Source organism: Phragmites australis, chromosome 5, assembly GCF_958298935.1.
Source record: "Phragmites australis chromosome 5, lpPhrAust1.1, whole genome shotgun sequence".
NCBI classification, from domain to species: Eukaryota; Viridiplantae; Streptophyta; class Magnoliopsida; order Poales; family Poaceae; genus Phragmites; species Phragmites australis.
Window position 1 is genome coordinate 39,098,622 of NC_084925.1, and position 12,617 is coordinate 39,111,238.

General features: G+C 50.5%; 2 protein-coding genes across 2 annotated transcripts; one reads left to right on the forward strand and one right to left on the reverse strand.

Annotated features, from left to right (window-relative positions):
* Positions 1 to 138: 138 nt before the first annotated feature.
* LOC133919574 (pentatricopeptide repeat-containing protein At1g31920) lies at positions 139 to 2,469 on the reverse strand. Its single transcript, XM_062364008.1, has 2 exons — positions 1,710 to 2,469; positions 139 to 1,622 (listed from the first exon to the last, which is right to left on the reverse strand). The coding sequence occupies exons 1-2, from the start codon at positions 2,202 to 2,204 to the stop codon at positions 258 to 260; spliced, it is 1,860 nt and encodes a 619-aa protein (XP_062219992.1). The 5' UTR covers positions 2,205 to 2,469; the 3' UTR covers positions 139 to 257.
* Positions 2,470 to 4,725: 2,256 nt separating this feature from the next.
* LOC133919579 (uncharacterized) lies at positions 4,726 to 9,799 on the forward strand. The gene is made up of 7 exons (XM_062364012.1): positions 4,726 to 5,190; positions 5,268 to 5,363; positions 6,405 to 6,825; positions 7,186 to 7,276; positions 7,825 to 8,161; positions 8,247 to 8,395; positions 9,017 to 9,799. Exons 1-7 carry the CDS (start codon positions 4,867 to 4,869, stop codon positions 9,531 to 9,533), a joined length of 1,935 nt encoding a protein of 644 aa, XP_062219996.1. The 5' UTR covers positions 4,726 to 4,866; the 3' UTR covers positions 9,534 to 9,799.
* Positions 9,800 to 12,617: the final 2,818 nt, after the last annotated feature.

Below are 12,617 nucleotides of genomic sequence, written 5' to 3' on the forward strand. Positions count from 1 at the left end.
TACGCCGTTCCATTATCTTCGCCAAACATGCCAATACACTTCCTGTTATGTGATTCTAAGCCCTTCAAAAGGGGCACAATATCCCGCGATACTTCTTTTTATAAAGAAAGAAAACTATCAAACATTTTTCTTCAAACATGTCTACCATGTAATCCATTCACAGCAAAGGGATCATACACTTGTGTGGAAAAAATAGAAATGGTTGTTCACTTGTTCATATTTACACCATCAATCACAGTTCACACCCACCTAACCCCTCACCAGTAGTTTCTGCAGGTGCAGGCGCCGCGCCTGAACCGGTGGAACCTGTTCCGGTCCCTGACGACGATCTCCCTCCCGAAGATCTCCGATATCAAGGCGCTGTACGCGTGGCACTCCTTGCTCATCCGGAGGTTGGTGACGATCCTCACCGTGCTTCCTTCCGGCGTGCTGAGCAGGCCGAACGCCATGGCGAGCTTCTGGCTGTGCGCGGCGACCGCGCGCCGCTTCTCCTCCTCGTCCACGTCCAGCGCCACCTCCGACGTGTCGGGCCAGTAGCCGTCGAACCGCAGCTGCCACTCCATCTGGTGGAGCATCTCGTATATGTCGTGCGTCCTCGGGTGCGACATATCCTGCGACACGAACCGGTGCACCTCGCCGCGCACCTCCACGGCGCTGAACCCTGGGGCCTGCGCCAGGCCTCTGTCCACGGCCTCTGTCCGGAGCGCGGCCGCGGCATCCCAGTTCGTGACCCTGGCATGCATGTCCGCGAGGATCACGTGGTCGCCAGCGTTGGCGGCGCCAAGGCGCCTCAGCTCCTGCAGGGCGCGCTCGGCGAGCTCCAGGTTGCCGTAGATCCGGCACGCGTTGAGCAGGCTCCGCCAGGCTGTGTCCGTCGGTCCCGTGGGCATGCTCCCGATGAGCGCGCGCGCGTCATCCAGCCTCCCGGCGCGGGCCATGAGGTCCACCATGCAGCCGTAGTGCTGCGCGTTGGGCGAGACCTTGTGCTCCAGCCGCATCCGGTCGAAGCACCGCATCCCGTCCTCGAGCAGCCCGGCGCGGCTGCAGGCGTTCAGCACGCCGACGTACACGGCCGCATCGGGCGCGTGGCCCTCCCTAACCATCGCGTCGAACACCTGCAGCGCCTTCCGCCCGTCGCCGTGCAGCGCCAGGCCGGACACCATAGCGCTGTACGTCCACGCGTTCTTGTCATCCGTTGCGTCGAACACCGCCGCGGCCTTCTCTATGCAGCCGCACTTGGCGTACATGTCCACCAAGGACGTCTGCATGATAGTGTTCAGCCTCGCGGTGTTCCTCAGCAGCGTGCAGTGGACGCTCTGGCCGACATCGTATGCGCCAAGGTGCGCACACGCCGAGAGCGCGCTGACCATGGAGCTCTCGTCGGGTCTCCACCCCTCGCGCACCATCGCGCCGAACGACTCGAGGCACTGGCCCCACAGCCCGGCCCTCGTGTACGCCGCGAGGAGCGCGCTCCAGGAGGCCGTCGTCCTCTCCTCGGCCTCCATCCGGTCGAACACCAGGCGGGCCGTGTCCGCCTCGCCGCACTTGCCGTAGAAGCTGATGAGGCTGTTCTGCACGTGCTCGTCGTGCTGGAACCCAAGTTTTACGACGTGCCCCTGCAACTGCTAGTGAAAACAAAGAAATGTCACATCCCAGCTCGTCACCAATTGCTAAAGAGCACACTCGTTTGTGCGAGCTGAAGCTGTCACCTGCCTCCCTTCTTGCAAGGCCACGAGCTGCGCGCACGCCTTGAGGACGAACGGCAACGTGTAGTTGTCGGGCCCGACGCTCGCCTGCAGCATGTCACCGTACAGGCGCAGCGCGGCCGCCGGGTCGTTGTCGCTGCGGCCGCCGTTGACGTGGCCTCGCATCAGGGTGTTGTAGTCGAAGGCCTCCGGCTCGTCGAGCGACTCGAAGATGGACGCCGCAAGCTCCATGCCGCCCGGCCATCCCGAGAGCGCGCACGCCGCGAGCAGCGGCCGCGCGTGCCGCGGGGAGCGGTCGAGGCCGAGCTTGACGTGCCGCGCGTGCGCCTTCCTGACCTCGTCAACGCTCCGCGCCGAGATCGCCGTCGTCGTCGTGCTGCATGGTGGCGCCTGCTCCCTCGGCCTCTTCTCCAACGCCGGCGCCGGCGCCGGCCCGGTGGTTCTTGGCGTGGCGACCTGGTGCGACTGCGCCTGGGAGAGAACTAAACCTCCCACCATGCTAGTACCATCGGCGTGCAGCGCAGCGCAGGCAGTGAGACGAAACTACCATTGCCGAACCACAACCAGTGGGCACATGGAACTCTTGTGTTCACAAGAATCGGTTACTGCGACGAGTAAAAATCCCATGTCTCTCTCGCGGTCGTCTTGCTCGATCTCACTAGTTGCAGAGACATGGACACTGCGCTAGCGGGCCCCACGTGCAAGCGATTTGTGGCTGGGGAGCAGCGCTGGGATTTTCTTGAGCTGCGGAATGTCATCCAGGAGTTGGAGCGGGCAAATGGCAGCCGGGCAGCGCCGATGCTGTGCAAACTGATTAGGCTGAGGATAAGGTCCTTGTCCAACGGGGCAAGCGGAGTGCAGACAGACTGGAGGCTAACAGTCTAGATCCACCTACCAGTGTACTCACCAGTCACCGCTCGTCACCGTACGATCTGGGATGGACGGTGATGAGTTCACGTGGGCCCTATAATTTGTTGACGACACCGAGGGCCTGTTTGAAGCGTGGAATTTCACAGAATTTCAGGAAGCACTTCAACTTATGAAGAATTCCGTCAAAATTCAAGCGTTCCGGGGGTCGACTTTGATCAGTGTGTGGCACTGAACATGTTTGCTACTGTGATCCTTGAAACCTGTATTCCAGAGCAATTGACTCTCTACCCGGCTAGAGCAGTACACAATGAAATCTTTTCCCCCATTTCTGAGAGAGAGACAAGGATAGGCTATGCGTTCATACCATTTTCAAATGCTTTGCTCCTGCCAATTAAAAAAAATAAAAGAATCTTTAAAGAATCGTAAAGCATTAAAGGGAAAGTGAAAGGGCTAATCAAATGGGCTGGATTATACGCGGTCCGTATTTTGTTCCCACCTGAGAGATGTCCATTAAAGGGAAAGTGAAAGGCTCCCCTCGCTCATGGCTGGTGGCCTGCACCATCATAAGGTTTTAGGTTCTTCATCAGGTCTTGAGTCTCTGTTGGGGCCAAAGGTGGTTTTGTATCTAGTAAGAATTTTAGGACCGAATCGAATTTGATGTATCGGGTTTTAAGTCAAGTACATTTTCACTCTATCTAACCCTGATCTGACTCGTTGCCATCCTTATTCCAGAGGGTCTCCTGCTTTCTATAATTTTCCAAGAAAAGCCGGTAATGAGCCGGCCTTCTTGGGCCGAAAGCTAACCTATCAAACCGCCCACTCGGACAAACTAGGGATGGTAATGGGTCCAGATCTGTCGGGTTTTACCACCCTAGACTCGTACTCATTTCAAATAAACACGCTCGCTACAATACCCATACCTTCCCACGAGTATAATTTTTACCCGTACTTGTACTCGACTGGGTAATAGGTATCCGACAAGTTACTCGCACCTACTTCAACAGGCAACCAGAGGATGAACTGGCGGCATGAGATGATCAACACAGTAGCACGAAGGCCGCGCTCAGACAATGAGCATAACAACACGATGGTCAAGCATCACACCGAGAAAGAGAAAGAGCATACGACGTGGCTAGAGCATAGGCTATGACGGTATGGCTGGGATAAGCTTGGCGGCATGGTGACATACCTCACTGATGGTGGTGATAGGGGTTGTGACCCTACATGGTAGGGTCTTGGCGTGGCAGGGACTTGTCCCGCTACTTTCTTTCCTCGGTCGATGGAGACAACAATAGGGATGGATTACGGTAGAGGCACGTCAGTGTGTAGGGCAGCGACGAGTGGCCAGCAGGGCTATGACTGGAAGCAAGGGGTGGCACGGCTCAAGGCTACTACCATGGCGCGACAAAGGCTCCACCCCTCCTCCCTCGAATTGGTCTCCTCTCTTCTGGATCGATCCTCCTCTTATATAGGCGCCCATAGATTGAATCGATGTGAAACATGTTCCAATCTATTAGGATTCGAAGGGTTTTGGATAGAGGCAGGATGCGGATCCGGTTTTGAGTGGATTTGGTGAGATTTGTTATAGATTTGGTTGGAGATTGGAGATAGAGAGGGGGCTCAGTGCGGCTCGGGTGCTCGGTGGGTGATAGCGATGGTGACTCCCTCTCGGATGTTGTGTCTGGAGGAAAGAGATGTTGAATCAGTAGGCATTGGCGGTGGCTGGCGCTGGCCAGGAGGGGAGCTACATGCAACAGGGCCCCGAGGCGAGGGCGACAGGCAGAGGCGACGATCGATGAGGGCCATGAGCAGTGAGGGCGATGGAGGCACTAGAGGCCAAGGGGTTGGGGGCTAGCGATCAAGGCGACCAAATGATGTGAGAGATGATAGGAATCACCGAGTCATAAGATCACAAGACTATGGGAGTCTGCAAACGGGGTTAGGGTTTAAAATTGGATTGGATGAATGAGAAAATACGATGGACAGTGCCGTAGTGAGCTGTGGGCTAGTGCAAGATCGTGGATCATGAGTAAACGGGTTTAGTACTACGAGAAATCGAGAACATACAACTCAATAATTGCTGATTTCACCCGTTATCAGACCCATACGTATGAAAATTACCTTATACCCAATCAATAATAAAATAATTACCCGCCGGGTCTAGGTATCGGGGCCCATTTGCATCTCCCACCGCGGTTTTGATCGCGACGGACGGCGAGCCTGCCTGCCTGCCAGCCAGCCAGCCTTAAACCCTACTCGCCCAAACCCACGAGCCCCCCGCCACGCCACCATGACCGCCGCCGCCGCCGCCGCGAAGGCCGCGGCCGCAACCATCTCCGCCGGGACCGTCGCCGTGCTCCGCTCCGAGCGGGCCCACGCCGAGGGGGGCGCTGCGTTCCGCTTCCCGGGATTCTCCTCCCCCGCACCTCCCCCCGCCGCGTCGCCGCCGCCGTCCCCTGCGCCGGCGGACGGACGGCGCGCGGAGGCCCCGGAGGAGGCGCCCAGGGTCTCGAATCATTACCCTCGCACAAGCGCGCCGGGGTTCGATCCCGCCCCGTTGGAGCGCGGGGTCGAAGCCATAGATAAGCTCAAGAAGTCACCGAACCCCAAAAAGGTCGGGGTTTTCGAGGGGCTTTCTCGGTGGTTTTTGTTTTAGGTCGAGTTCTGACGGGAGGCTGTGTGGTTGTGCAGTTGTTCGAGCTGATGAAGAAGCAGGAGGAGACGCGCCAGCAGGAGATCATTGCGAAGAAAGTCGAGTATCAGAAGGCGGTGGCCGAGCTCGAGCTTGTGAGATATTTCTTGTCCCGTCGCTGGTGGCTCTTGAATCTGTTGGTCGTGATTGCTTTGGTCGGATTAGCATACTTCGAACTAAATTTTGCAACAGTTTGGAGAATCATTGCGAAGAAAGCTCTTTTGCTTTTTTTTCTTCAGATTACAATATGACAATTTTGAGTGTATGTTGCACTCATGGAATCTCCACATTGACCATCATAAGTTGGTAACTGTTGTAGAATAGATCTTCAGTCCTGTGCTTCAAGGGTCATACCTTTGCGTTCATGTTGATGCTCTGCGTTATATTTTGTGCTATTGTCAACAAGCTGCTTCAACTGATTCCTTGTTCTTGTAATTCTGGCTTGTTTGTCCAAATTAGAATATACTACTTGTTAGCTGCCAAGCAGCTAGCAATACAAATGTGGGAATCAACGTGCTACCTGTTATTTGTTATTCATTCACTGGTTTATTTTGCAATATCTGGTATGGTTTTTTCTGGTGCTTAATTTTGCTGTAAGAATCAACTCCTTAAACTGAAACTAAGATGTTTATTGAGCATTGATTCTGTTACATTGTATTAAATAATTCAGATCATTTCATTCATGTTTATTCAATGAATTGTGTGTATTTGCAAATGCACTAAGTGTGCATTGGTTCTGATACACGCATCTACTAAATTGATGTTTACTGTATGTACTCCCTTCAGCCCAAATAAGTGTCATTTTGCACACTAGCATGGTCTCCAGATTGTAATTTTGAGTGGCAATTTTTGTTCTAGTACAGTTGCAAAATATAATAAAATTATAATGTTATCGATATTTTTCGAGACAAATTTTTTTGTATTATTTTCATATGGCTGATCTATGTTTTCATAAATATATTTGGGCAAAGTTAAAATAGTTTCACTGCACATACTTATTTTTTTATTGGAGGGAGCATTAGTATGTTTGTGTAACTTGTTGCATTATCGTAAAGGGTGCGACAGCCAGTGTAAATGTGCTTTGTTACGTAACAAATTAGGCTCAATTTTGTTTTGTAACACAAGGTGTTTTGTAGGAGAAGAAGCGGTTAGATTATGACGAGAGGAAAAAACTTGCACAACATCAAGCTCAAATAAAGTCACAGATGGCTCGATATGAGGATGAGCTAGCAAGGAAGCGAATGCAGGCGGAGCATGAGGCACAGAGGGTTAGGAACCAGGAGCTTGTGAAGATGCAAGAGGAATCTGCAATAAAGCAAGAGCAGATACGACGTGCGATTGAGGAGCAAATCCAGGCACAACGGATACAGGCAGAGAGGGAAAAGGCAGCAATAGATAGGGAAACTACTAGGTTGAAAGCACTTGCAGAGGCAGAGGGGAAGTCACGTGAAAAGATACTATCTGAAGATGTGGACAGGCGTATGCTTGTGGAGCGGGCAAAAGCTGAGAGGGAGAAGTGGACCCAAGTGATCAATGCAACCTTTGATCATATAGGAGGTATACCTTACCAAGTGAACGGTTCCTTATAATTATTTTGACTAAATTTGTACGTTTATTGAACTTTTCTGCAGCTATTGCTTATTGTGGGCTATTTGTACTGGTTTTTGGATGATTTGATAAAAAAAATCCCAAAGTATTGCTTTTAATTTTAAAGAAGTATTTGGACCAGGTATCACCTGGGACAATAGTACTGTGGGCCCCAGCATTATGTTACTTTACTCAGACTATAATGTTGTATCCAACCTGGTGAGGTTAGGGGTGTTTATATGCTTATATTATGAAATATCAGTGGTGATATAGGAAGCTTTGTCACACCTTCTCTGTGTAATAACTCCCTTTCCTCCTTTTTTTCTCCAGGTGGTTTGCGAACAATATTAACTGATCAGAATAAGCTAGTTGTAGCAGTGGGAGGTGTGACAGCACTTGCTGCGGGGATATACACAACGAGGTAAAATTCATAGGTAGTGCTCTATGTTTCAATTTCTTGTATTCTACTTATGTGGTTTACCAAACATTACTATACTGTTTCTTAGTGTTTGTAAGTGGTAGTGAAGAGAATGCTACATGTGTATCCGCTCATAAGTTATTACACCAAATTGCTGCTGTGTATACACTTGCAGCTTCTAATACTGCAAGGAATATGAAACCAATCATGAGGCCAGAATTACACTGCAAGCTATTGTATACCGGTTGGAATTCTCGAAAGTAATAGTCACAATGCAATCAATTTCTCTATTATCACTACATTACTCAATATTTCATATGCTTTGGCTTATTCCCGTCTTGACTACATTTTGTTTCAAGATTAAGCCATATATTTTAGTACAAGGATGAAGATCCTAGCCTTCGTATTCATTTTTGCTGAATGTGCTATTGCCTTTATTTTTCTGGAAGTCGATTTTTGTACCTTTCATTTGTGCCTTGAAGATTTTCCTTTTGGTGGCATTTTGTTTTTCTGCTTTTGATGCCCTTACATAGCTTCACATTTTTCCTCAGGGAAGGTGCAAGAGTAGTCTGGGGCTATGTTGACCGTATTCTAGGTCAGCCATCACTTATAAGGGAGTCATCACGAGGGAGGTATCCTTGGTCTGGTGCCTTCTCTCGTGGCATGAGTACCATGACTAGCAAACTGAAGAATGCAAGCGACTCAGGGAAGAATGGGAATGGATTTGGTGATGTTATTCTAAATCCTTCTCTCCAAAAGAGAGTGAAGCAGCTTGCTAATGCCACAGCTAACACGAAGCTTCATCAAGCTCCTTTTAGGAACATGCTTTTCTATGGGCCTCCTGGCACAGGGAAAACGATGGCAGCAAGAGAACTAGCTTGCAAATCTGTATGTTGCATAAACCACCCCCCTGTGAACACTAATAAAAACATTGGAAACATTGCCATCTTGCTAATGATATGATCATTTACAGGGATTAGATTATGCATTAATGACTGGTGGAGATGTTGCACCATTGGGATCACAAGCAGTCACCAAGATTCATCAGTTGTTTGATTGGGCAAAGAAATCTAATAGGGGTTTGCTCCTCTTCATTGATGAAGCTGATGCTTTTTTGTGTGAGTAAGTGGGAATCGAATTTTCAGACTAGTTTTCTTGTTTGAACTTCCATGGCATCATTTGATTTGCAGCATCAGAATTATTTGAGGAAGTCTTCAAATTCTCTTCTAAGATGCTAATAAATCTAATTGTGGTTGATATAATAGATTTGCATAATTGCTGTAGTTGCGATTTATTGTGCAAGTCGTTTCCTATTTGGCTGCTAATCGGTTGTCATATATCACATTTGTTGAATCACCTACCTACTCTGAACTTCGTTATTGTATCTTGCTTGCTTTTGTCAATATTGTCTTTTCATGGAGTAGCTATGTGGACTAGCTGACATTTGGGCTGAGAAATTGCTGTCTTTCATGTCTTCATCTGCATAGCTATGTTTACCTTTTTTTTTTAATTCTGAGAGCTGTTTACGATTTGTCTAGCTAAGGGTGGAGGGTACTGCAGCGTTGATCTGTCTAGTCGTCATAGTTGTATTATCATTTCTTCCCATGTACCAGTGCAATCGAGTTGTTAAGATCTTGTGGTTCAGATCACATTATATTTTAGGTCGTTTTTCCCTATTTGATGAGCTATTGTTACTCAGAACTGTATTGCTGACATTTCAGACTGGTTTCTTTTATCCTGCAGACGGAACAAGACCTACATGAGTGAAGCTCAAAGGAGTGCCCTGAACGCCCTCCTTTTCCGCACAGGTGACCAATCCAAGGACATTGTCCTTGCACTTGCCACCAACAGGCCTGGTGACCTTGACTCTGCTGTTGCTGACCGTATCGATGAGGTCCTTGAGTTTCCCCTGCCTGGGGAAGACGAGAGGTTCAAGCTTCTGAAGCTATACCTCGACAAATACATAGTGAAAGCTGGCGACAAGCATGAGAAGAGCTGGCTCAGGTTCTTCCGCCGCCAGCCGCAGAAGATAGAGGTGAAAGGCATCACGGAGGACTTGATACGGGAGGCAGCTGCCAAGACCCAGGGCTTCTCTGGAAGAGAGATCGCTAAGCTAATGGCGAGTGTCCAGGCGGCGGTGTATGGGAGCAAGGACTGCGAGCTCACTCCAGGCCTGTTCCGTGAGGTCGTTGATTACAAAGTCGCCGAGCACCAGCAACGGAGAAGATTAGCTGGTGATGAGAAGAAGCAGAGTGCGTAGGACGACTCATTTTTGCATCCGTCCTGTAGCCATATATACTATATTTATTTCTGGAGAGATTACCTCGACGGGGTAGGCGTTTATCTTCTTCGTCGTCGAGTTATTCTCTTGCTGCAGTCCTCACCGCAACAGGGGGTCTTTGGTGGTAGGCGATGAAAAGAGAGGAGGACATCTACATGTGGTAGGCTAGGCATTGTTTTACAGTTTTAGTAGTTCCGACTCACACGTGAGACCCTGAATCAATGGACGGTTTCTTCCATGTGTGACATCCTATCACAAATGCAGTAGCTGTCTGTATGGTGTAGACCCCATCCATGGTGTGATGAGTCGCCGCTTACGTCCCCTGCTTTCTGCAGGGCGAACCATCAGGGACGCTGCGCCCATCAGGGACGCTGCGCCACATGCCGACGCAATGCGCCGGTGGTGATGCTAATGCGTTATAGGCCGCCAATATTGACAAAATAGATAATGTATAGAATTTATATTAAAAAATAGATAATATTACTGTATTTATAAATATAATATATGTATTTAATATTATACATCGTATTTAATATATGAGGAAAACTGTATTCGACACCTTACACACGAGCCTCCCGCCGCTGACGCCGGCGCCTAGGGGACAGCGGCTCGCCTCGCTCGACGTCTTCAGGTGCATCACCGTCGCGGTCAGTCAGCTGAGCTACCCCTCGAGATATACGTTCTCCACCGTGAAATCCAAGATGCACGCATGTTCTGGTCTCTGTGCCCGTAGATAACCTGGTAGCCATGCATGGTGCCTGAAGCAACCAGGTGTCGCCCGCCATCACACCATGCATGGTGACGCACGTGCAAGCAGTGCGCGGTGGTTCCCTCAATCGCTTGCTAGCTGCCATGGATGGATGGATCGAGGGAGGAGAGGATCCAGATCGAGAGAAATATGCGCGTGCGCTCGGCTGCGAGAAGCAGCTAGCGATAAAAAACCTGCAGCGGTGGGTGGCCACCGGGTGGCGCGGATTCTCCATCACAGCGAATAGGAAAAAAAAAAAAAGCTTGCACATTGTGGCTTGTCATTTTGTTTAGGGGAGGAGGTGGTGAACCATCGGATAGAAGGAGGTGCTGAATACGGTAACTTCCATTGTATTTGGTATCTTATATATTAAATACAGTCGAATATAGTGTATAGTGTTGTATTTGATATATAAGGTAACGAAAACATTTGAGACATCTTTTTTTTTCCCAGTGTATTAAAAATTTATTTTTAGTGAATGGGGTGTCGAATACACACTACATGAAAAAAAATCATTAGTGACGGATGATAACCAGTATTAGTGACAGGTCTCGTACCCGTCACTAATGAGGTCATTAGTGACGGGTGATGATCGTGATCCATCACTGAATATTAATGACGGATCCTGTCGGTGTATCAGGAACTAGGGGTCCCTGAGTCCCGAGACCGGGCCGGCCATCCGTCACGCGTCACCATCCCGCGAGGTCCACCCTGCAAGATAAGAAGAAGCTAAGTTCCGGGAGAAGGAGCTCGGGGCCGCCGCCTCTGGTTCCCGAGCACCCTAGTTCTCCGATGATCCGCAGAGCCCAAATACCGGGAAGGAAGTGCTCGGGAGAGAGTGCTCGGGGCTGCACGTGACAGCCCCCGAGGACTCGGTTCCCCGAAGGTCCCACCAAGTGCTCGGGAGAGAGTGCTCGGGGCTGCACGTGGCAGCCCTCGAGGACTCGGTGCCCCGAAGGTCCCACCGAAGTGCTCGAGAGAGAGTGCTCGGGGCTGCACGTGGCAGCCCCCGAGGACTCAGTGCCCCGAAGGTCCCACCGAAGTGCTCAGGAGAGAGTGCTCGGGGCTGCACGTGGCAGCCCCGGAGGACTCGGTGCCCCGAAGGTTCCGCCGAAGTGCCCGGGAGAGAGTGCTCAGGGTTGCACGTGGCAGCCCCCGAGGACTCGTTTCCCTGAAGGTTCGCGCAAGATCGTCCGACGACTCGAAGAGTCCCATCGTCGGGATGTCTGCCAGTCAAAGGCCCAATACCGTATTTAATGGGCACGCGCGGCCTGACATCCTGACATTCTCAGCTGCCCACGCCCCAGTGTCAGACCCTGCCATGCACTGGCAGGGGGGCGTGGGTCCAATAAATGCACGGGTCCCGTCCCGTTTCACCCGGGTGCCTCGGGATAACATTGCCAGAATCGAAGCGCTCCGCCTGCCACCCTGCCCTGGCAGAAGAACAAGACAGGGTGGGCGCACCGGGCACCTCTGAGGCTGCCCGGTGGGCCCCCTCAATGGCGCCGAAGGGCCTTCACAATGGCGGGTGGTCGGATGCGCGCCGTATTTTTCCACTGCCCCTGTCACTTCGCCAAGACGGAATGATGATGCCTTTCTCCGTGGCGCCTTGGCACTCGTACCCCCTCTTTCCCATTCAGGATATGTTGAGGTCGGCGCGCCTATAAAAAGAAAGGATGAAGAACACGTAAAGGGGGCGCAAAAAAAAGGTGAAGAAAAGAAAAGAGGAAGCTCTCTAGAGGCACAGACCGAAGAACAAGACAAAGAAAAGCCCGACAACGCCCACGCTTGAACCAGCTTAAGCCGAGCTAGAACACGAGAGCCTCAAGTTCTCTGTAAACAGTTCTCCCCTGTAACCAGATACATCCTTGAAGAATTCCCTTCAAGGATAGATATAGCACTCACACAGGAGTAGGGTGTTACGCCTCCATGCGGCCCGAACCTGTCTAAACCCCGGTACATCCGTTTTTTCTCGCACTAGGGCGGTCATCTCCCACCTGCCACTGCATTTGTTTCCGTTCCCGCTTATTTTCCAAACAAGCTTATCCAGGATCATCCCCCCGGCCGAATCTCTAAAAAGGGGTCTCTCGGGATCCCTGCGACAGGAGTTCATCCTCCGACAGATCCTAACTGTGATGTGTCACTATTGACTAAACATTAGTGACAGATTGTAATCTCGATATGTCTCTAATAACTGATGAATATTTTTTTATATTTTTGGAAACGAAAAAGTCAAAAAAATGTTTTTTTTCACCCGAGCCATCCCAATGCAGGTACATCCCATATACCTCACAAGCCACTTTTTTTTTCATATT

What these genes read in the sequence shown, in the direction of transcription:
- LOC133919579 (XM_062364012.1), top strand. Translation starts at nt 4,867, where the DNA reads ATGACCGCCGCCGCCGCCGCCGCGAAGGCCGCGGCCGCAACCATCTCC. An exon ending in AGTCACCGAACCCCAAAAAG is followed by an intron (nt 5,191 to 5,267) that starts GTCGGGGTTTTC and finishes GTGGTTGTGCAG; the next exon opens with TTGTTCGAGCTGATGAAGAA. An exon ending in AACCTTTGATCATATAGGAG is followed by an intron (nt 6,826 to 7,185) that starts GTATACCTTACC and finishes TTTTTTCTCCAG; the next exon opens with GTGGTTTGCGAACAATATTA.
- LOC133919574 (XM_062364008.1), bottom strand. Translation starts at nt 2,204, where the DNA reads ATGGTGGGAGGTTTAGTTCTCTCCCAGGCGCAGTCGCACCAGGTCGCC. An exon ending in CCTTGCAAGAAGGGAGGCAG is followed by an intron (nt 1,623 to 1,709) that starts GTGACAGCTTCA and finishes TTTCACTAGCAG; the next exon opens with TTGCAGGGGCACGTCGTAAA.